Consider the following 24,710-nt stretch of genomic DNA (forward strand, 5'->3'; position numbering starts at 1 on the left):
ATATTATTCGAAACTTGAAAGAATATATACTTTGTGTTTTTTAAGACACAACAAATTAAAATTCATATAAACATATATTTTTAATTTAATGCATTTCCCAACGTTAGATATCTTAGTTATACTATTATCGAAACTGTAATCAAAATAACCTAAGTTAAGTCACACAAAGATTATACAAAAATAAAATAAAATATAATCCATCTGTTGATATATTTTTAATTTTTTACATGACCCAAAGTTGGTAAACAAATTTATAAATTAATAAAGTTTAATATTAATATATTTTTTTCTTATTTTTCTTATTTTTTAAGACAAAAATAAAAATTATTAAAATAATGCTAATAAAATATTATGCATATATTGAAAATTTGTTTATTTATTGCATTTCCCAAAGTTTAACAAATAAATACTATGTATTCTTTAAGACAGAAAAAGTTTGTAAAAATGGTATACACTTGAATTTATTTTCTAAATTTTGCAAAGTGGTTTACCAACCATATAACCCCACTTTCAGTTAGGGCACAATGTTAATTCGCCTTCATTTCAACACTGTTAACTTCATCGATCGGCGAATTGCACCTGTTGCAACCCCAGCCTTAACCCCTCCGTGCGCCTTAACCCCTTCTGTGCGAACCTCTCGCAAGCTGCAAGCCACCGAAATCTATACATAATTAAAAGGAAAAAAAGGAAAAAGCACGCACAAGGAGGGCAGTGCGTTGAAAGTTTAACGAGATGGCATCGTCTCATATCCTCGGCCGTCCAGACCAGTTATGTGACATTCGAACCCCTGGATAAAGGAGGTATGTATACAAAAAAAATAAGAAAAAAAAAATATAAAGGAAAAAAGTTACAGCTGGCCCCTGGGCGACGCCTTCGAATGCATCTGTCCGGCGAGGAAAGAAATCTGCCAGGAGAACCAGATAGCGAATATATACCCCTATACTTAACCGAAATGAGATCCGCACTAAAGGAGTCGGAAATTAAAGGGAAGTATCATTAAAAAGATATTAAAGTAATGGATAAACCAATATAAAAAATTAAACTATTTTTTATATTTACTTCGGTTTAACTTCTATGTAAATTTATAATTTTCCGAAATGAAACTCAGAATTTGTGTGTGTGTGGCTCTTCGCTGCGCTTTTCTTTATTCAACTTTCTCCACATTCTCCACAATGTCCTTTTTATACCTTTTTTCAATATTTTCTTACAAAAACTTGTCTTTTTCTTAAGCTCTTCCTTTCGTCCTGTCAAATTGTTTTTTTGTTGTTTCATTACGTATACGCCTCGCTTTCTTACAAATTTGTTAATGTTCTATTTAGTTAATATATATATATAATTTGTTGTTGCCTTCTAAATATATATATGTATATAATTGAATAATGTATAAGTATGTGGTGTATATTATATAATATATATTTTATTTCAAATAATTGGTAATTTATTATTATATTGTTGTTTTTTTTCTCTGCATGTTATATTATACATATGTATGTATATAATATGCATGTAAAACACATTTATTAAATATTTTCGAAAAAATACAAAATGTACAAAAGTTTTCTCTTCTTCTCTCGTTTTTTTTAGTTGAACTATTGAAGCCTGTTAAATGTATTTTTTGGTTTTTGTTAAAGCTGTCTATTTAAGCAGATTTCAGTGTTTTTATTATTATTTTTTGCGATGTTATGTGCCTTTGTTATTTTAACATACATATTTTTTTTGGGAATTTTGTTTAATATCCTTTCTGTCATTATTTACACTCTTGTTTCTATGACTATTTTGTACTTTTGATTCTGCATTGCCTTTCTTTGTGTATGTGTGTGAGTGTAGGTGCGTGTGCATGTGTGTGTGTGGAACGACCTTGAAGTCCAGCAAATTTCCAGTTTTCAAATCAAATTTAGGCAATAAATTAACCAAAAAATACGCTAAACAGTGACAAAAATAACTTTACACATACTCGCAAACGTGAAGAAATAAATGGTTTAAGCGAAATAAATGAAACGAAATGCGCTTTTGGCAGAGGCGTTAAATTCATAAATTAAGCAATAAGGAAAAAAAATCCAAAATTTAGAATTGAATTCAAGGAGATAATGGAGTACACAGGAAAAAAATGACTTGACTTTAGAGTCAAGTTACAAACATTATTTTATAATATTCATATATGTATATACACATGTACTGTTTTTTTTTTGTGAAATGCAATGTTGGTACATTATATTTTAGTGTTTTTTACCTTAATATTAAATAACTGTGTTGCTAGAAGGTTTGGTCAAGTAAATAATATTTTAAAGGAATTAAAAACAATTATTCATGAAAATGGTCGTGATTCAATTTTATTCCAATGAAGATGAGAGAAACGTGACTTTATTAAAAAAATTTAAATTTGTAATATCGTAAAAGCTATTAATGTTTTATAAGCCTAATAAAGTTGTGATAAATAAAATATCCAAAGCAATATAAACGGAACAATGTTTTTCTGAGTAAGAAGAATTCAGATTTAAACTCATTTATACACAAATAAATTTATTTTTTATTTACAACAGATTGCAGTGTAAAAGAAGATAAATAATATATTTTTACCATGAAATCATTTATTAAGTAAGATATGAACGTGTTCAATTTCATTTGAATTTACTTGATCGAGATGATTTAATTTAACTAAAACTGGTATGGATTCCCGGTGACTTTTTCTGGTAACAAAAGTCAGAACATGCCTCTAGAAGCCGCAAATGAAAAAAAAATGAAAACCAAAATAAATAAAGATAAACAGAAGCGGCAGCAAAAAAAAAATAATAAAAATAAAAACAAAAGGCAGACGCAGTCGCAGCGCAGCCGGCGTGACCTTCACCCAATAAAGCGACCGACCGCGGTCAGAGTGTAAAAAAAAAATAAAGAAAAAATTGTTGCTTGCCATTTTTTGTTTTTATTTTTTCGTTTTTTTTTGCAGTTAAACAATTGTGCACGCCAATTTTGTTGTCTCTGTTTTGCTTGGCCCGTCGCCCTCCTTTCGTGGTGTGTGTGCGAATTCGCCGGCTACTTATCTGTCTACCCTTTCGATTTTTAGGGGTATCCCCACTTGTCGGGTGACTCGCCTCATAAACAAAAAATATAAACAATAAACAGAGAAAAGGAAACGTGTTTTGATTAATTTAAAATTTAATTCAAAATTATAAAAGACCATTGTTTGAACATTTGTTAAATTATTTAATTTTTTTCATAAAAACAATTTAGATTTGTAATACTTTAAAAACAATTTAAATTAAATAAAATTTATTTAACAATTTCAAACTGATTTTTTAAATTATTTTATCAATAATCCACAATAAAACAATATATAAATAAAATATATAAAATATATTTTCAATTTGAGATATAATTAAGTTGAATTTTAAATGTTTTTATATTACAATTTAATATAATAAATTTAAAATAAATAAATTTTAGAGCATTATTTAATTCTTTTAACTTTCAGCAAATTTCCCTTTCATCTTTTGGTTTTTTTTTTTTGCAGCTCAATTCACTTACCAAGTGAAAATATGAAAAAATCAACCAACGAAACCAAAACTGAATGATTGTAGTAAAATAATAAAGCGGCAAAAAAAACAAAAACAACACACAAAACAAAACATGTATAAATGAAATGTTATTTTATGGCTATCGTCATCGTTGTTATTGCTATGACGGTGACTGTCTCCCGGCCGGCATCTCTGCTTCTTCTCTCCTTGCTCTTTGTTGTCGCTTTGATTTCATTAAAAATGTTGCCGGTAAAACAACAACAGCAACAAAAAAAGTGAAACAACTCTGATTGAATTAACTTAATTTGCCTGGTGGGCGAGGGGGCGTGGCAGTGACACCCCGAACGAAAAACAACAAAAAAACGTTGAACTGCTTGATTAGAAACGGCGACAAAAGCAATTTTCCCACCACCCACAAAAAGTGAATCACTTTGAATGATTCACTGCGAATTCGATATTGGCGGTAGGAAAATGAAAGTGAAAATAATAGATACTACCATAATACTAGGGAAGAAAAAAAGAACTTGTAGGCAAACAAGCACTACAATCACTTTTAAAAAATCTTGTAGAATAAGACTTCAAAAAATTAAATATAAATAAATATTTTATATTTTTTAAACTGGTGAGAAAATAAAAATACAAAATCCCAAAAATTATTTTGTATACTGTATAAATTTATATATATTTCATAAAATATTCCTTATAGAACAATTAAGATGTCCATGAAAATGTGACAACTTCTTAGTTCGAAAAGTTTGGTAAACGTTTTCTGGTATTCTTCTGTAAACCTAGAACTGAAAAATCAAACGATAAGCAATACGCATCCATACGTTTAGAGAATTGCAACAAAGTTGCATTTTTTCCAAAAACGTAAACGAAAATAACCAAACCAAGCGTCCGAAACTGAAACAGAAAAACCTTGCACCAATTATAGGAGGATCTGGAAAGCTTCAATATTGCATAAAAACCAATCGAATAAACGGAAGCGGAAAATAAAAACAAAATAAAAATTAATTTCTTTCTTGGTATGTTGAAATATTTTTATTGTATAATTCCATTATCATAAATTTTGAAAAAAAAATATTTAAACGGTTTGTTTCTATATATAGTAGTGTGTGTATATATATAAGTGTGTGTGTGTGTTGCGTGTAATATATATAGTTTATATATGTAAAAGGTACATAAAATGTAATTTATTGTGTTTACTTTTCTCATTTTTTTTCGCTTTCAATTTGTTTTTCATTAATAGGTAACTACATAACGAGTTAAAAATTATTAGATAGTATATTAATATAGGTGTTTAGCTCGATTCGCCAGTTATGTATATCGATATTATTTTGCGATTTTTACACATATTTAATAAGCAATAACCAAAGTGAACAGAATTTTCATAACTTCTTTTGTCATCAAATCAAAAATATGTTTTTCAAATATAATATAGTCATAAACGTATGAAAAAAAATGGTTTAAATATACATGTAATAATTCAATCATGTTCGTCGATAGTTTCATTTTTTCGTTCAGTGTGTTAACAGTTTTTTTTTGTTGCTTTCATTTCAATGAGTTTTTCGCATTTTTTTACACAAGGTTTTACTTTTGTTATTTTTCTTCAAATCATTTTCGTATTGTTTAATAATAAATTTTTAACAACTAATTCAAATAGTATTTTGTGTGTGTATAATATAAAAAATTTCATAATCATAAAAATATATTTAAACTTAAAAACTTTTGTTTTTTTTTGTTATAAATGTATTTTATAAGAAAAAAAGTTTAATGTTTTTTTGTTTTGTTTTGTTTGCGAGGATTTTGGTTTTGGTCATAGTTTTAATATATATATATATTTTTGTAATAAAAAAAAATTATGTTTAAAAATGCTCTTTCACTTGAATTTGTTGTTTCGTTAATAAATTAATTAAAGGACTAAACAAAGAAAAGGTTTGCTCTTCGTATTTTTTGTTTCTTGTCATTTGTTTTTTAGTTTATTGTATCGTAAATTTGTACGGTTCTTGTTTTTGTTTGTTGAAATTATAGAAAGAAAACAAGGTTCTTGTTTGTTGTTTTTGTTTCGTTAAACTATTTCTTGTTGTATGTACTATAGGAAAATAGGTGCATTCGTGTGTGTGTTTGTGTATGTTGTATATATATATAGGTGTGTTTGTGTGTGTGTGTATTGTGTGTTTGTTGGTTTATTGAAGTTTTGTTTTCGTTTCGCGTTGTACAATTCGCTTAAGTCTATTGCTTTGTGTTTTCTCTCCGGGTTTTGTTTTTGTGTTTTCTATAAAAATAATTCCATCTCTTGGGTTTTGGGTTCGCTATTTTGTAGGCGTGTGTAACTATTATTTAACGAGATTGCTATTTACAGTGTGTACACATTTTTTTTTGGTCGAAACAATACAAAAAATATACTCTTTAATTGTTTGTCCACGTATATGTAATATTTTTTTTCCATTTAACAAGTTTTTTTTAGTGTATTTAATTATTCAAAAAAAGAAAGAAGAGTTAAGTAGTATGTTTTTCAAAAAGTTTTTGCGGCGGCGTAATAAAAGAAAAGTAGAAGATACAAAATATTTCATGGGTTCAAATGTAAAGCTAGCAGTAAACAAAAAAAAAGTATAAGAAATATATATATATATATATTTGGGTATAGGTATAGTAGGTATTAGCCTAGAACTCACATAAAAAATGTCCTTGAAACGTCGCCCTACTCTATAGAAATTTACGCGTTATATATATATATAGTAGATATATATTTTTTGTGTATACCTATATAACCTCCCCCGATCTCATTCAATTTCTGGTCATCATATATCGAATATCCATATATATCATGTGTTTTGTGTGTCTAAACCTAAATAACAGTTGACATTTCCTTCGTTCGTGTGTTTTCCTACATATTCTCTCATGCTCCTTTTAACTTCATTCCATGTCCTTTAGTTTAGTAGTAGTTATTTAGTTGATATTTAGATGCGTGTAAACAATTGGTATAATCGTTAATCATATATAACATATTGCCGAGAGGCTATAACTTATTAGCAAAAAATCGACAGTTAAACAGCTCACAAAAGTTTGAGTTCTCTTGGGTCTTGGATCGTGGGTGTATATATCGCTCTGGTTCTCTCTCGCTCTCTTTCTCATAACTCCAATCACAAACTTTGCAGCCAATTTCTCCACTCTTTCGCCCTCTCGCTTCCTATCTATGTATATCAGCTATTCTCGAGAGGTTTTCGTTTAGGTTTAGCACTATTAAATAGTTTAAAGTTTCCTTAATTCCGTTTTGTTTTCGTTAAGTTTTGCGCATTTCATATGCATAGTTATTAGTTAAAAAATATATGTATATGTATACCTAGGTGTAGCAAAAAAAAAAAAAATAAAGGATAATATGATTGTAAAAAGGTTCCTATATATACGCACGAATATAACTATATTCTGGTTTGAATCTTCATAGCAAATAAAATGTATTTTCTCAATATAGGCAGTAGAGTTCAAGTTTTTGTTTTTAGGGTGTATATAAAAAGCGTTTTCTCTTTCATCTTCGTGTCGTCTCTAACAGATATATATAAATATATATATATAAAGGGGTATAGCAGGGGATATCTGGGGGTCTAAGCAAAAGCATTTAGGTGTGTATGCATGAATAGACAGTTTGGGTTTCTTTTCTGCTCCAAGGATGCGTCTTTATAGATATAGGACCCAAAAGCGCGTGTAAAAAGGATATATCCATAGTTTTGGGGGTAAGTTCTAGGTAAACTAGCGAACCAAGGTCGAAATATGGGGTTCCGTATTGCTTCGTCAAGAAGTTTGGAACCATTTGAAGCCGGCTCTTTGTTTCCTCTTTTTGGGGTGGTGGCAACCAAAAGTTCTACTTTTAGCTATACTAATATATTCCTAAACATATCTCATCGTTCTCACTTCCGATTTTGTGTGCTCTATCTCCTCTTTGTGGCTCTTTCGTTGTAACTTTTGTCTGTTTTCCGTATCCGTTTTTGTTTTTCTTTTTGTGTTTCCCTTTTCGTAAGTTTGTGTTTCTCCTCTTTTCCTCTATCTCCTCTCCTCCTCTCTCCATCTTTCTTCACTATTACTTTCAGTTTTCATTGTTTGGTTTCTTGTCCTTATTTTTCGTTTGTTTTCTCCTTATAAATCTTGTTTTCCTTTTTGTTTACTTCATGGTTAAGTAGCTAATTCAAAAAAATAACTATAATATAACCTATATCGAATATGTTATATACAGACCCCTAAACGCTACCTAAGACTAGTCCTACGTGTAGTATGTATATTGTAATATATGCAGCGAAAAAAACACTTCAATTTGATTCCATAAAACCGTTTTCCGTTAACTTCCTTGCCAAATCAAATCAAATCGCGCGGAAAGAAAATCATATATATATCACATTAAAGAAATCAAATTTGTTAAATCACTTGTACACACTACTAACCCCTCTTGAATGGTACGAAAAAAAAGCAAAGCAAGCAAATCATCATTAAAAATAACCTACCAACTGATATTGAAGTTTCTCCACGGAAAAAAAAATGAAAAAAAAAAAGAAATCATGCATATAAGGCTTAAGGTCAAGAAAGAATCATCATGGGGGGTCTAAAAAATCAAATGAAAAATCGCATAAAATAGTATATATATATATATATAGGGTCCTAGCTCTACGCCGCCGCTTTAAGCAGATTTAAGCGACCTGATGATGACAACACTACTATCCACTGACCGAGTGCGGTTCGGATTTGACCAGCCTGTAGCGGGCCAGGATCTCCTGCTGCTGCTTGAGCTTCATACTCAGCACCTGGCGCTGCATACTCAACTCGTGCTCCTCTTGGGTAAGCTGAGTGCACAGCTTGGCCGCCTCCCGCAGGATATTGACCTTGGGAGCCCGCTCCTTGTCCCTGATCGTCGGGATCTGTTTCTTCAGAGCCTCGAAGAGGTTCTTCAGGCCAATGCGACGCTGTCGCTCCATATCGTTGTGCTGATTGCGCTTCTCGATCGTATCGGCTTCGTCCAGGCCCAAAACAAAGTCCTTCCGGAGGACACTGCTGCTGGCGCTCGTACTGGAGGTCATGCTGGGTCCATTGCGACGCTGCCAGTTGCGATCCATGGCATCCATGGCATCCTGCCCGGCCGAAACGGGCGATGTGCTGCCCGACGAGGAGGCCGAGGATGAGTGGCCGCCACTGCCCACCACCTTCTTGCCGCGACACTTCTTGCCCATCATAATTCCGCCGCCCGGCAAAACGACGCTCGACGTGAAAACACCTGGGGCCGCCTTCAGGCAGGATCGCTTGCGTCCCTTGCTGTTATTGTTGTTAACGGTGAAGCTAGAGTGCGAACTGGAGCTGGAACTGCTCGAGCTGACATTCGACGAGTCCACCGAGAGCGGCGAGTAGGACGGCGAGGCGGAGGAGCAGTTCTGGTAGGGCGTGCTCGAGGGCGAGGGGTAGCGCGAGTTGGCCACCGACTTCACCGGACTGCTGCTGGCCGGCGTGTACGGCAGATTGAAGTTGTTGTAGCGCGGCTTCTGCTTCATGTGATCGATCGAGATCTTGTGGGCCATCTTGGTCTGCAGGGCGCCCATCACGTGGCACGAGGGATTCGTGGGCAGCTTCTTGTCCGTATACGACACCACATCGATTTCCTCGTCTGCAAAGGCGAGAGAAAATGGGGGGAAAGTTCTGGTTAGCTTGGTTATCTTTAATGTATTAATATATAATATTCTTGTTCTCCTACTTGGTTCAATGGTCGCAACGGAAGCGGTAAATTAGTAGTAGTACAGCCCCCATCACATACCACATCCCATACCATCCCCTTACCATCCCCAATCTTCTCTTCCCCATACATCTCCGGCTTTCTCTGTTGCCAGGCGGAATTACGTGGGATGTGAGGGGGCAAAAAGAAATGGAATAAAGCATAGCAAAATAAAAGAAGGCAAAACAAAAAGGCGGAGACAGACCAATGACGTCAACACAAAAGGGCGTCGTCGTCGTCGTCTGTCTGTCGCGACGCCACTTGAAATTGAAATCCGTGCAAATCTATTGCTTCCTGAAGTCTGATACGCCAGATACGAGATATATATACAAGGCGTATGGAAACTATACCCCAAACGTTGACACACTAATCCGCTTTAGCTTTGTTTTTTTTTTTTTTTTTTTTTTGCTTCTCCACGCCCACCTAAGTCATAATTCTAGCCAAGGGGTCATTAAACCTGTGCCAAAGGAAGAAAAACATTTGCGGGGCTTTGAGGCTTTCGAGTACGAGGAGGATAATAGCGTGGAATTCGTAATTTACTCCTATGATTTCCTGGGCCTTTTATTCCTACATAATAAATTTCGCTCATTATTTGTTAATTAACCACAAATTTGGCCTTGAAATGAATCAAAATTCCATCGAAATTTTTGGTATTTATTCACTTTGAATACAAATCAACTGTTTAAACAATTCTTTTATTTTGTATTTTTTATTTCTAAATAAAACAAGCAACTGTGCAAGCAGCAAGCAAGAATAAAAAGCAGGAAAAAAAGAGCAAACTTTGCGCTTGACAACAAGGTAAATAAGGAATTGAAGACCGAGGAAGAGGAGAAGAGAAGGTGGCGGACTGGACTGGACTGCTGACAAGTGCAACAAGTTGCAAGTTGCAAGATCAAGTGCATGGGAGACTGGCAAAAAATAAACATTAAATAAATCCCCAACTGGAAACCGCAACGAAATCGAAACCTGCAGAAGAAATGCCTGAGTGGGCATGAGTCAGATTCTTTCAGGAGAATCAAGAGATAAAACGAGAAGAGGAGAAGAAGGAGCCAGAAGCGAGTTCTGAGTTCTTGTTCTTTTTTTCTGATTTTTTTCACCTTTCCTTGTTTTTTTTTTTTTGCCAACGTCATCATTCCACTTTGGCTAGACAACCAACAGACCACCAAGATCTTCCCCCCTCGACTAAATCTTGGAATGCAGCCTCTTCGACAGCCATTTTTCGTAATAAAAAAAAAGGAAAAAAAATAAAGCGAGATGATGAGGAAGAGAAGCTCCAGAGGACAGGACAGCAAACTCTGTGGAATGCCACAAGAGTGGGCACTAAAATGGGAAAATTCCACATATAAAAATACAGAAATGAATTTACGGCGAAATTAGGATAAATAAATAAACATTAATGGGAACTTTTCAAACTGAAATTCTGGTAAAAAGCCATAAATCCCCCAAATAAAACTTGGACTAAAAATCAATAAATGGAAAGAAATCATAGAAACACAACTGTCAAGCGAGATTTCAGTTCCAGCGAACAGCTTAATTTCAATATCGAAAGGGGAATTTCCAGACTGAAGACTGAGACCCACCCCACCACAATTCGACATAGACAATGAATGAATGAATGATAAAATAGAAATAAAAACAAGAGAGAACGCTATAGTCGGGTGCCCCGACTATCAGATACCCGTTACTCAGCTGAAGGGAATGCGAAGGAGATGGAGATAAAAACTTTGATCCGCCGTAACTTTTTAACGAATGGTCCGATTTAAAAAATTTCTTCTACATTTCGATAGGTATTGATAATCACCATAAAACTGCATTTTTACTTTTCCGAAATATTGCAATTTTTAAAATCGTATATAAGCGATTGTGGGCGTTGGAGGGGGCGTGGCACCCTTTTGAAACAAACTTGCGCTGCGTAGGAACTGCCAGAATCTGCATGCAAAATGTCAGTCTTCTAGCTTTTATAGTTTCCGAGATCTCAGCGTTCATACAGACAGACAGACGGACAGACGGACAGACGGACAGACGGACAGACGGACAGACAGACGGACAGACGGACAGACGGACATGGCTAGATCGACTCGGCTAGTGATCCTGATCAAGAATATATATAGTTTATAGGGTCGGAAACGCTTCCTTCTACCTGTTACATACTTTTGCACGAATCTAGTATACCCTTTTACTCTACGAGTAACGGGTATAATAATCAACACAACAAAATTGCAATCTTCCCTGTTCGTTCTCTCCCTCACTTTTTTATTATCAACACATCAAACTGCATCTGCTGCCCCGGCAAAAGTGCATTCAAAATCCGAGATACTCTCTCGCTTATAGTAGTAATAATAAAAATAAAAACTAGGGTTGTGCCGGGGGAGCTTTTGCCATAGTTTTACTAACGGTTATTCCGCACAAATCGGATGCTGCGTCTTCTATACCCATATATCTCATATATATCTCTCCGCTCTCTCGCTGAATCCGAAAAACCAGACAAACTCGTTTGATGCATTAAAATACAAGAAACCGAGTGGAAGAAGCAGACAGACCAAACAAAGCAACTTTTATTTTTTTTCTGCTTTTTTATTATTTATTCGAGACGGCACAGCAGCAACTTTTGTTGCTAAGCGAACGAAGCCAAGATCAAATCGTAATAATAAAGCAAAAGCCGAGAGTAGAGGAGCGGCTAGCAGACTTATGGATACCCTTTTTGCTAATTGTTGTGAAAGTTGGTCAGGTTGTGTACTTTAACCTTAGTTGGCTTTGTACCAAATTTGATTTCGGAATCTCAAATATTTTAAAAGTTATCTGATTTTATATACAATAATTTAAAGTTGAGTTGAGGTTGAATACCCTGTTGTAGGGTATCAAAAATGCCAAAGAGGAAGCTGCCGTTGATTATAATTGCAAATAAAATGCACACAAGCCGCCACATGTTGCGCAATTTTTTGTGCAGGAAAAAGGGGGAGGCGGTGGGCTGGGTTTTCCTGCCCATGCATACGTACTTAACGTATATATACGAATACGAATATATGTATGCAGCGGCGTGTGTGATAAGCACAGACGCCTTTTGCCCTATAAAATTAGCATAGGGACGGGGATACGGGAAAACGGTGAGATGATGCGGACAGACAGCCCAAAGGGTAGGCCCAAAAACAGACAAAAATAAAAAAAAAATAAAAAAAGGGGACAAGTGCATCATCATCGATATAAAAGGCAACAACAGAAATGCAGCAGATGAGATGCTTCAGATATATTATCATACATATGCGAATGCGAGGGTTAAATACCCAATATCTTTTGGGTTGGGTCGTCGCAAACGAAATTGAAATGGCAAAGGCAAAGGCACAAGCAAATGATGTAATACAGACAAGAATTTTTTAAAAAGCCTATAAAAATAAAAGGCAACGAGAGCTCAGCAAATAAAATACAGTGGGCTGAATTAAGACCAATTGGATAAAAAAAAGAAAATTAGTCATCATATCTTCTCTCATCCATCCAATTTATATTTAAATATTTGATTTGTAGCCCCATACAAAATTATGAATATTAATATTCTTTTAAATTTACAAACTTTTAGGATAAATTGTAAGGCAACCACTGTGCCGCGCAAGTCGTAAAATTAAACAAATTCTCGGAGATTCTAGCCCCCCGTAATTCTCCCGCCGCCCTTGTAAATTTGTTTAATAACAAACGCGCTTGTTGTTTATTTTGCTCCACGTCTGCGACTTTTATGACACATCTCCCCGAATCGCGTATCGCACAAATGAAAAGTGCAAATGCTGGGCGGGAATATTATATTATATTTAGAAGAAAGTTCCATTGAGCCGGGAGAAGAATTTGGCTGTTTAGATCATCGTCGGCTGAGTAATTTCTCATACGTTTTACTTTTTCGCGCCTTGCACTTTTCAATTTTTGTTTACAAATCGCGCACATTTTTAACGATTCTAGCGAATTTGCGATTTCGTGGAAGCCGTGAAAGATATACATATAAGAAATTCACGTGGGCATGGCTCTTCTTCAAGCATTTTCCCACGCCTCACCACCCTATATTTTTGCGTTGGCATTTCGCATGAAAATCAAATAAATTGCAACTGCAACAGCAACACATGTTGCACTTTTGCCAAAGGTTAAGAGACGGAAGGCAGCAGCAGCAGCGGCAGCGGCAGCAGAAATTGCATCTGCAGCGGCAACTGCAACAGAAATTGCAGCCGCAACAGCAACATCTGCTGGCAACATGTCGCTCAACCGCATCTTGCCACACCGCAGGCCAGCAAAATAGGTCACACGGCTAAAATGTTGAATAAACTTGAGAACTAAATTAATTTTTATTTAAATATATTTTAGTAATTTAATGAATCATAAAATCGTAAATAGTGAGTTACACAAATTCAAGTTCAAACTAAAATAATTCATAGTAAATTAACCACTGCTGTTTTATAAACAATAGCGGAAAAACACTGCTTCCGCTGCACTGGCTGATTTTCCCACGCGCATTTCTTGCACTTTTCCCTCCTTTTTTTGCGCGCCACCGCCTGTTGGATTTTCTCGGCTTTTCGATTTCCTTTTTTGCTGTGACGTAGTCAGTGGGAATTTCATCATCGGAGGAAAAGCAGGATGTGAGTCATCAAGTTAAGCCTTTTCCGATGGAAACCCCCACTCTCCTTGGCTTAAACGAAAATAATGACTAATGTTGCACAACGTCGCAATGCGACACATCCTAATATCCTATCCTAATACACGATGATCAGAGAGACCCACAGACTCGTATGATATATCGTATGAGGGGGGTTGCATGGGCATCCTTAATGTAATAATGTAACTGGCACATAAATTATGAAAATGCGTCTGGCAACATTTCTCACTTTGAGCTTTTGGCAACATTCTTGGATTCTTGGGCGTGGATACATCTTCTTTATATATAGATTCGTATAAATTTATATGCCCATACATATATATATATACAGGAAATCTCTCATAAACGCTGAAAGGGAGGCTCGTTTGTTAAGAAAAAAAAAAAAGAAGAAAAAAAAGATAAATAAATAAAGCTGTGCCAAGTGCGTAAGAGAGCGAGAGGGGGAAAAAGCTCTGCTCTGCTCTTTATGGGCTTTTGGTTTTTTTCTTTTTTATTTTATAACGCCGACGTCGCCGCTTTTGCGACCTTGAGCATAACAATTTATTGCTACACGTGTGCGAATAAAGCAACAACATCAAGCCAACAACTACGACGCAATTCGTACATCCGAGAGAGACAGCACTACTGAGGCTAGATAAGGACGGGGCGAGAGGCGCCTAGCAACAGTCGAAAGAAACCGTCGAAATATGTACAACAAAAAAACTCAAGACCCAGCCGGAATATAAACATACGGTCCATTGTTAAAAGCGCTTTTTTGGGGCCCTTACAATAGGTCTCTTCTATTTACAATCTCGTTTTATTTTGGTAGTTAGATTGAAATATCATTTATTTTTACTCTTCTAGTGATATAAAAATGTTTAATATTTAAATATTTAACTTTCTCAAGACATTTAGACATTTTAAATTTATTTTAAAATTTTACCTTATAAATCAATTAATCTTGGAAATTTATTTACTTTTCTCTCGTTTGAGATTACTTGTTTATCTCTTCACTTTCGATTGTTGACTTTTTCTAAGCGCATAAATTAAAGAGCTGCGGAAATCGAAAGTGAAAAGCAAAAAAGCAGCCCGAAAAGGAAATATTTTTTGCCAACTTGGTTTGGCCATAAAAGTTAAGTTTGGTTTCTCGTCTTTTCTTTTTTTTTTTTTGCCGCCCCCCTCATTTTGTTTTCTACGCACTTTTTTCCAGCGAACGGCTGACCTTGGTTCAGTTCATTAACATTTTTCCAAAACCCCACAAACGCACACAACACAATCGCAAGGTGCGAAATGCCAAAAACCAACACGCACTACCAAAAAGTAAATATATCTGTTTATATACGTGAATGTGAATGTGAATATATAGAAAGGCGCCAACATAGGCATGTGGCATCTGGTGTCTCGCTCACACCCCCGTTAGCCTTATCTATTTGCCGAATTTTGTGCGTTGTTGCCAACCGCCCCTCTCGCTCTCGCACGTGACACGCCCCGTCTCGCTCGCTCCCACGGGCAAGCTTTTATACTAATTAGAAGACTGCAGCATAGCGATAAAGAAAGCAATCCCCCCTAAAAAAAAAAAAATACAAAAAAAAAAAGAATTGATATTGATACAAGTGCGTGTCTTCAGGTAGTGCCATCTCCCTCTCGCAGGCGTCTCTATATTTGCTAATCTGCGGCACGCACCTGATTTCTTTTTCCGTTTCTTCTGCTATTTCTATATCTATTTCCAAGGAGAAATACTTACGCAAAAAAAAAACTAATCTCGAACCACTTGTGTCAAGTTTCTTAGTTGCTAAATTAGCAGTGGAAAAATTATGATGTGATTTGGGGGTGGTTGACTTTCGTCACCAAGATATGATGATGATATGGTGATTTTTGGTACACGTATTCCTCACTTTTGTCACTTTCAATTTGAGTTTAAAGCGAATAGTTTTTTTAATTAGTGTTTTAATGATTACAAGTAGTTTTAATGGGTCCACTATAATGGAATTTTTCGCCTTGCCAACTAAATATGAATAAGTTTAGAATGGCCGCATAATTAAAATAAATAAATAAGGCCAGACGTGGGCGTTTTTTTTTCATACTTAATTTATGCCTTTTTTTTACGACTCTCCTTGTTACTAATTTGTGTTCTATTCTTTTTCGCAGCGGGAGAAAATAAATAAATAAATATGTGGAGCGCTTGGCAACAAGAAGTAAAGGCAAAAAATAAAACAAAAGCACACAGAAACACAAAATGCAAAAGCAGACAACACCCCAAAAGCAAAAGGCAGAAAAAAAAATCAAAAGCGTAGAAACCAAAACAAACGTGCAAAAATCGTTGTTGCTGCAATTTCTTGGTTTAACTGCACTCGGCAAATTGCAAGAGAGCGAAAGAGAGAGCGCGAGGGAGAGGGGGCGCGAAAGAGCGAGAGGGTGCGAGCGCCGTCACAACAAGTTTTATTGCTTTTGCTTTTTGCCAAGCACAATTGCTCGTTTTCAGGAAGCATTTGTTGTGCTTTTCTTCTTTTTTTTGTGTTTTCAAATATTTCAATATTTTATCTACGAATTTTGTAAATTTTTTCTACACTTTTCCCCTTGATTTTCCATTATCTTGTACTGATTTTTTTTGTTAAATAAATGGCAAAAAGCTTGCACTCACACAACCTCCATAAAATTGTAGTAGTAAATGTTTACTACCCATTGTAGTATAAAATTGCACTAGCAGTTGCACTCGAGGTTGCAGTTGTAGTTGTAGCGTAAGACGTAGTAAAAATCAAGATGATTGACGTGACGTAAGCTTGCGAGGGTTGCTCAATGGATAACGATTTGCGCGCCAAAAAGAGGGAGAGGAGACATTGAACTCGGGCGGGAAAAATGGGGAGGGGAACGACGAAATAGATACCCTATAATTTTGATCATTTATAAAAAACTAATAGAAGAAATAATAATATTCTTTATATATATTGAATTTTTTTCGCCAATTCTTTAAAAAATCAACATAATTTAAAAAATCCCAAAATACCCGAAATATTTTTTGGTATAGGGTATGGTATAGCAAAATAGCGCCAAGGAGGAAGGAAAATTTTGGGCATGTCTGCCACGTGGCCAGTGACCAGACATCCTTGAAAACTCGCACAACAACAGCAGCCCGGCAGCAGCAAGGAAAAGCCAAGAAAATCGGGGTGTTGGCCCAAAAGAGAGAGATTCCTATATATATACAACACATATATATATATATTCGTAGGTATATGTATGGTCTGTGGGTTCGTTCATTTTTTTATTCTGGGCGTAGTTCTGCGCAAGAACATCACCATCATCCCCCGGGTGATAAGTTTTTCGGAAGAGAGAGGATGACGCCATGGAGCAAATAAACACAATGAGCCATGAAAGCCACGCGCCAACATTTTCCCCATTGTGGGTGGCAATGGGTACGGGAAAAATCATAAAGGAAAGCCCAAAGCAAGAGGCACATAGCACATAGCACACAGCACACATCGCAGCGAAAAGCACAAAAATCAATGGAAAATGGAAATGGAAATGGGAAAAGCCACCGCAGACAGACGCCGGCGTCGCGTGGGCGTGTTTTTTGTATTTGTGTTTTTCGTGTGCAACGTAACAAGTTTACTACGTTTGCTGTTGACGTAGGCGTTTTCCGCCGATCGATTTTCCGGTTGCTCTCAGTGTATTTGTATTTGTGCTTGGGCGTTATTTTGCACCCACACACGAAACCGAAACGGAAGTGCGAACACTAGTTGAATGTGCAACACCCAAGAGGGAAAATGGAATTAATCGTCCGCCCCACGAGGTATCCTATTTCTATAATTAGTCTTGCCACACAAATAAAGACCAAAGTAGGTGCTAAAACTGAGGCGTTTACCAAAAATTGGCTTTTACAATGCCAGGGATCTGATAGTTCTTATATAAATACAACATATATTATAGGGTGGGGCTCTAAACTATTTGTATACCAAAATTGAGCACCCCAACTATGGGTTCTGCTGGGTTATAGGCGTTTTTCCAAGTTATAAACTTAATTTCTTCCAAAAAAAACCCATCATTACTGATATATCATAGCTTTAACTATTTGTATACCTAAATTGAGCACCCCAACTATGGGTTCTACTGGGTTATAGGCGTTTTTCCAAGTTATAAACTTAATTTCTTTCAAAAAACCCATCATAACTGATATATCATAGCTTTAACTATTTGTATACCAAACTTGAGCACCCTAACTATGGGTTCTGCTGGGTTATAGGCGTTTTTCCAAGTTATAAACTTAATTTCTTTTAAAAAACCCATCATAACTGATATATCATATCTAAATAGTAAAAATAACTCACCGGAATCGGAGGGGGTCTCGAGATTGGGTCCATCGTCCACCATATCGTTGCAGCGCGTATAGCTGTGATCGCTGATGTGCTTCATGTGCTGCAACATGCCGTTGCTGCTGCTCTTGCTGGCTACGTTGCTGCTGCGATGGTGCCGCAGACCAAAGTTGAGCGATTCGCCATCATCTGAATCCGAATCGGAGCCGGTTGTCGGCGGAGAGCCCACTGTACTGCAGCCGGTGGCTATATCGATGGCCTGCTGTTGTTCGTCAATCTGTTGGCTTGTCTGCTGTTGGCTGTTGCTGTTGCTGCTACCGTTGCCATTTGTTGTCGACGTTGAATTCACCTGCATGTTGAGCACATCGAGGACATCGTTCATCGTAGGGATGGGGAAGCGTGCTGGTAGGAACAGATCCTTGCCGGCGTTCTGCAGATCCCGGCTGATTTGCATTATGTAACTGCCATCGTCGTTGGTCAGCGAGATATTGTTGCTGCCCATCACGCAGGCACGCAAATCGACATTGTGCCTGAATTCCGGGGCGGCGGTCACCTCGTCGTTGAGACTGTGCGGTGTATCGGGTCTCAGGTATTTGCTGTCCAGTGCCTGGCTGCTGTTGTTGTTGCTGCTGCTGCTGCTGCTTGTGTTGTTGGTGTTCCGCTTGCGGAGGAGACTTCCGCCCGGCGGTATCAATTGGTCTTCGTCCTGGTTCAGCTGCTGCTGCTGCGACTTCTTATCGCTGCCGCTCAAACGACGGCGCTTCTGGCTGACCACATAGTCCAGATCCACCAGTTCCTTTTTGATGACCACGGCCATTTTCTCGGGGCTAACAACCTGCTGCACATTCGCCGTCTGGCTGGTGGCATTATCCGTGATCGATCGCTGATATGAGCTGTAGGGATTCGTGGAGCCGGAAACGACGGCCAGGGAAATGGCACTGGTTTCACTGTACGACGAGGCTGCACTGTTGCTGCCGGAGTTATTGGAACCGTTGGAGCCATTTACATTCACATTGCCGCTGCTCAGGCAGGTGGCCATTGCGGACCACATGCAGTCGACATTGCGGATCTCCGGCTTTATATCGTCCTCCATGTCATAGTCGGGAAATCCCCCGTCCACGTCGCCGATCTTCTCCAGATCGCCCTGGATGGTGGACACCGGCTGGATGTTGTCGATCCCGAAGATCTCGCCCATATCGAAGGGGGTGTACTCGAAGTCGTAGCCCATCAGCAGTTCGGTGCGGTAGTCGAGCGGATGTAGAGACATTGTGTCAGAGTCTGGGCTTTTCCTATATATATCGAAGTAGTGGTTCCTGAGCTACGAACGGCTGTCTGGAAAATAAAGGTACAAAATCGTTGTAGGAAGGAGAGCTATAAGAGGATTTTCTTGATCCATAATCGTTTTATAGGTTCTGTTTTTAATCTGCCAGTTAAAGTCTTTTTTTATTACCCATTATGCTGTTATACTTCAAAATCTCGTTGAAAATATCAAGTTAAACAAGTATACATTTAATTAGCCAAAAGCATTCTATTATAAGTCACGGTTCTACCATGTCAATTTCCATTCCCAATGACGTCAGGCGCCGTCGAGGGTTCAGCAAATGTTATCAAAAGTAAATAAAAGCTATAGCTCTCTATTTATACACTACACTATTAACCATTTGCCCCCAAAATCGCGAATCTGCGCGCTCTTGACAACAGCTAACGAAAAAAATCAAATAGAAAAAAGCGCAAAAAGGAAGGCAGTGTTCATTCCACTCGTTAAAAAAAAAATATGACCTTCAACTGATAAACGCTGATCTCCAACGCTCAATCTCCAAGCTATTGTCCGTACTCTTTTTACTGTTTTTTTCACTGCCTTTCCTTTTTCCCAGAACCCGTTGCATTTCTGGGCAAAGAGTGCGACGAATAACTAACGGTGAAAGCCCCTAAATGGGTAGAAAACCCGTACAGTTTACTAGGATCTTTTGGAATAATCACTACCATTTTAAAAACAAATATTAAATTTGATATTTTCTATCTTTTAATTGATCATTTATTTTGTAAGAAACAAAAAAATTTAAAACTGTTCGGTGGTAAGAATTAAAATTAAATTAGCGTTTGCTTTATTTAAAACCAAATTTGAAAATATTAAATATATATAATATTTTTAAATAAAGAATATAATTTTTTTCACAAAATATAATGGTTTTTTTTACTAAAAGGCTTATTTTTTTTACAAATTACAAAATATTTTGTTGTATATTTTATTTAACTGCATTGAATTTTTAAATACTTCCATTTTAAACAAGAACACTTTATTTACTGAAGGTGTCTATTATGATAATTTCTAGTAATTCCATAGAATTTCACAAGTCCAAAGTGGACAGAACTTTGTAGAATTTAATTTTCGGGAATTTCACAAGTCGAGAAATGGTCTAGAACTTTACTATTTTTTTTAGTACAGAAAATATTTATTCTCGTTGGTCCCTAATTTATAATTTTTTATAGCTTTCAACACTTTTTTTTCTGAGCACTTCCCCAAATTCAGTTATTTCACGTTCACTTGTGTGAGTGTATAAAACCACACAGCTTGTCATTTTCACCGTTAAAATTTTTGCTGCTCTTCCTTTGCCCCCAAAATTCTTTGAAAGTTCTTGGAATTGGAATTCCCGCGATTTCGATTTCGGTTTCCAGTCTATACGTATGATATGATATTGCGGTAAATATTCGTATTTACCTTTCGCACTCACCGTCTCTATTCAATTAATTGTAATCCAATTTGGTTAAGTTTCAGTTTCCTTTGCTTTCCAGTCGGGGTCGGTCGGCTATATCTATTTCTATCCCGTTCCCGCCGTCTCGCAAGTGTTGTTGCGCACTTTTTGCGTCAAATGGGGGGAAAAGACGATGAATAAAAAAACACCAAAAAAAGGGACACCAAAAAAAATTCTTCCCGTTTAATTTGCACTGGCTGTTTTTTTCTTTGCCTTGTATTTCTAGTTTTTCACAAGTTTTTCTTTTTCAGCTTCCTTTCGATTTGCTGTATATTTTGCGCGGTTTTTCTCCTTTTTTGATTCAGGGATCCCGGGGTATTTCTGCGATTTTAGCACTGTTGTAACTTTGATGTGACATTTTCCCGTTGTCGTGTGTTTTTGTAACTTAGTGTAGTGTGTAGTATTTCTCAGTAACGTGTGTTGCTGGCTCTGCTATGGTCTACGAATAGTGTTTGGGTTTTTTTTGTCGGGCGGAAAACAGCCAAAAATCCAAATCCACAAAGCGAAGAGAGAAATGAAATCGCGATGAACTCGCGACGCCACACAAATAGCAAGTTAGTGAGTTTTCGCTGGTGACCGGTCTTAAATAAAATTTTTCTCAAATGCCCGCTCTCTCCGGCGGCCGCTCTCGCGGGAGCGCTCGCTCGCCGCCCGCTCTCGCGTTGCGCTCTCTCGCTCTGAGTTGAGTGGTTCTTATTTGGGGGAAAGCTTTTAATTCCGAATTTATTGCATTTTGCAACGTAATACCGCAAGTTCCACAAAGTTCTTCGATGACATTTGGCTATTTCATCACGATTTGTTTATACTCGATGGTTTCAAAAGGAGTTAAAAACGCAATTAACCGGCCCTGCCTCTCACTCTCCCACGCTCCGTCTCGCTCGCTCCCGCGGTCTGAGCGCCTCAACTTGCCGGTTTTGTTTTGCCGGTTGAGCGAAAGAGAGCGCGAAACGGAATTCGACTCTCGCTCTCGAGTGGTGTTTACAAAGAATTGAGCGCCAAACGGATTCTGATTCTGAGCGGAATGGAATTGAGAGAATCGGCAAATTGCATCACTTGGCAAATAATAAACATAAACAATTGACGAATACTAGTAAATGTCAAATTATAAGAACAAAAATACTAGTAAAAAAAGAACAGTTTCAATTTGAAGTCATAATTCAAAACAAAGTAAAAAGTTTTATAAAACTAAATGCTTTTAGCACTCGGAAAAATATTTATTCAATTATAAGCATATTTTTCCTCAAATCTAAATTTAACACGTTGTATTTAAATGGTGTGAATGCACAAATTTGTAAATATTGTTTTGAAATCGCATGTACCATTCTTTTTGCTTGCAATTATTATGTTTATTTTTTAGCTTCTTTGTTTTCTTTTTGTTTAGATTCTTCTAAGAGTTCTATTATATTATTTTTCCGCTTCTTCAGCCCTCTACTGATTCTTATTCTTTTCGCACCGCCTTCTTGCCCTCTCCTTTATCTATTTACTTTACTTAACCGTGTGTTCCTTGTGTGCGTGTGTGTAATTTAAGCTCTTTGTCACTCTGTGTCTTGCCTCTCGCTCTTGCGGTGGCTCCATCTCGCTCGCTCCCTTGGGTGGCAACTCCAATTTCAGTTTTGTCAAGTTGATTGAACTTGTGAACTTTGTGGCGGCACAAAATAAAGAAAAAAACAATGCAAAAATACCAATAAAACAAAGGAAAAGCCGCAAAACCGAACAAAACAAAAGGCAACATTTTTTTTCGAGTGTCTGTGTATTTGAGTAGTGTGTGCGTGTGTATGTGAACCTACCTCAAGTCTAATTAAATTATGCCAAGTAAATGTTGCAAAGAAAGGCGAAAAAAACAACACACAAAACCCAAAAAATAACAAAAACTTTGAAGAGAAGCAGGAGGTGGAGGAAGAGGATGGAGATGGAGAGGGAAACGAAAACGAAAACAAAAGCACTTTGAATATTGACATAAAACTTTGGCCGGAAAACCGAATTTGTGTGGCCGAAAAACCAATAAATGCACCGATAGAAACTATTTCAAATAAAAGTCATGCTTTTTGGTCCAGTTTTCTTGGGATAGAAAAAAATGTGTATTTCTGGGACTTTAAAATTTGTATTTTTCTATATTACTGAATAGTTCTAAGTGAGTTCAGAAAATCCAAAAAGCTATTACCATTTCGTAAATAATTTACAGTGTTTTGGAGACAAGAACTCGAAATGAAATCCAATTGGCATCCCAATTTTTCCAACTGCTGGAATCTTTGCGCCCTTTTCCGCCGATTAAATCATCAGGTGGTTGCGACGCAAAGTTCTTCCCGCTTTCGTCACGTTACGTTACGTTTCGCTTTGATTTCCATTTCCACCACTTTCCCCCTTTTTCCGCTTTTCCCCGCCAATTTTCATTGCACTTTTTGGCGCGTGCATTTGCCCTCTCTTTCGCACCTTTGCACGCTTTGGATTTTGTTTTGATTTCGCAACAAGTCGACACAGCACAAAAAGGAACGTGGCAAAACTCGCCTAAGCGCTACCCTGTAATACGAAAAATAATCTGTCAGCAAATAATTTAGGGTAATTTTTACATACCATTTTGCAAAAGAAAACATGTACATTTGTATTTTTGTAAAAGGATATCAATATTTTTATTTTACATTTTACATAAACAAGCATTAAACAAAATAAGAATTAAAGCAAATGTTCATAAATAAATGGGTTTCCAAAAAAATAAATAATAAAAAGTTTACAAACAATTATTGTAAACCGATATTCCCCTTCTCTCTGTTTCACAGGGTATAACTGCATTACCGACAAAACAAAAAAGTTGGCGCGCATTTTGTGAGCTTTTTTTCGCCCCTGCATTTTCCCGCTGTCAAAGTTCGATTTCAAGAAATTTTGAAATATTTTTGGTGGTTCGATTTTTGCGCAATTAATTTTTGCGCGTGCTGCATTTTCTTGTTATGCATTATTTTTTTTGCCCCGTTTTCGTTCGGGGGAAAATGGAAAGTGTGCAAGAGGAGAAAAACCAACTGCGTAAATAATGGCAACAAGTGGCTGCCGAGTTTCCATATCAAGTTTGTCAAGAATTTGCTAAGCTTTCAAAAAATCGACGTAACGGAACCGGCTAACCTCCCATCTTGCTCGTAAAAATGATTAGAGATGAGAGTGATAGGACCAATGAAATATACAAATCGATGTGTATAATATTATCCGAAAATCAGAACATAGAAAAACAATTTTAAATTTATCATACATTTTATATCGAAAAAAGTATGTCCTATAATTTTAACCATTGAAATTCGTATTTCTTCACTTTACTCTCCTTAAAAGTTCTCTCAAATCGGAAAAGAGAGAAAATAACAAGATGGCGGATAAAATTAGCCTGGAAAAGGGAAGACCGTGTAAAATTACTCTGGTAATCAAAAAATCCAAGTAAGATTCATACCAGAATTTTGGGTAATTTAGCTGTGTGCATTAGAATTACTTGAGTAGCTAGTACTATAATGAATTTCACCCCATCTCTAGGTTCACTCGACTTGATATTTAACGGTCTACACGTGCAGCAACAATGTAACTCTGACGCCGCCGTCGACAGGTGTCGACTAGTGTAATTGTAATGGCAATTCAAATGTGATAAAGTCGGGGCCCCGAGCTGTAGTTATGCTCCCCGTAGGCCAGAAACTATCGTCTCCCATTGATAACGCGAATAATCGTAAATTGCATTGCGCACTAGCCTTTCCTTTAGCAACAATGTCGCTATCTCGTATTCGATTATATTTTGTAGTGTGTTTTTTTTACTACTAA

General features: G+C 36.6%; 1 protein-coding gene across 2 annotated transcripts; it reads right to left on the reverse strand.

Moving 5' to 3' along the window:
• Positions 1-5,567: 5,567 nt before the first annotated feature.
• On the reverse strand, positions 5,568-21,475 carry Myc. 2 transcript variants are annotated; one of them, XM_070219173.1, is made up of 3 exons: positions 20,904-21,475; positions 18,187-19,499; positions 5,568-9,153 (listed from the first exon to the last, which is right to left on the reverse strand). In XM_070219173.1, the coding sequence occupies exons 2-3, from the start codon at positions 19,436-19,438 to the stop codon at positions 8,216-8,218; spliced, it is 2,190 nt and encodes a 729-aa protein (XP_070075274.1). In that variant the 5' UTR covers positions 19,439-19,499; positions 20,904-21,475; the 3' UTR covers positions 5,568-8,215. The 2 variants fall into 2 exon arrangements, with proteins under 2 accessions (XP_070075274.1, XP_017000126.2); XM_017144637.3 differs by having other exon boundaries at positions 18,187-19,503.
• Positions 21,476-24,710: the final 3,235 nt, after the last annotated feature.

The sequence above is a fragment of the Drosophila takahashii genome, chromosome X, assembly GCF_030179915.1.
Source record: "Drosophila takahashii strain IR98-3 E-12201 chromosome X, DtakHiC1v2, whole genome shotgun sequence".
NCBI classification, from domain to species: domain Eukaryota; kingdom Metazoa; phylum Arthropoda; class Insecta; order Diptera; family Drosophilidae; genus Drosophila; species Drosophila takahashii.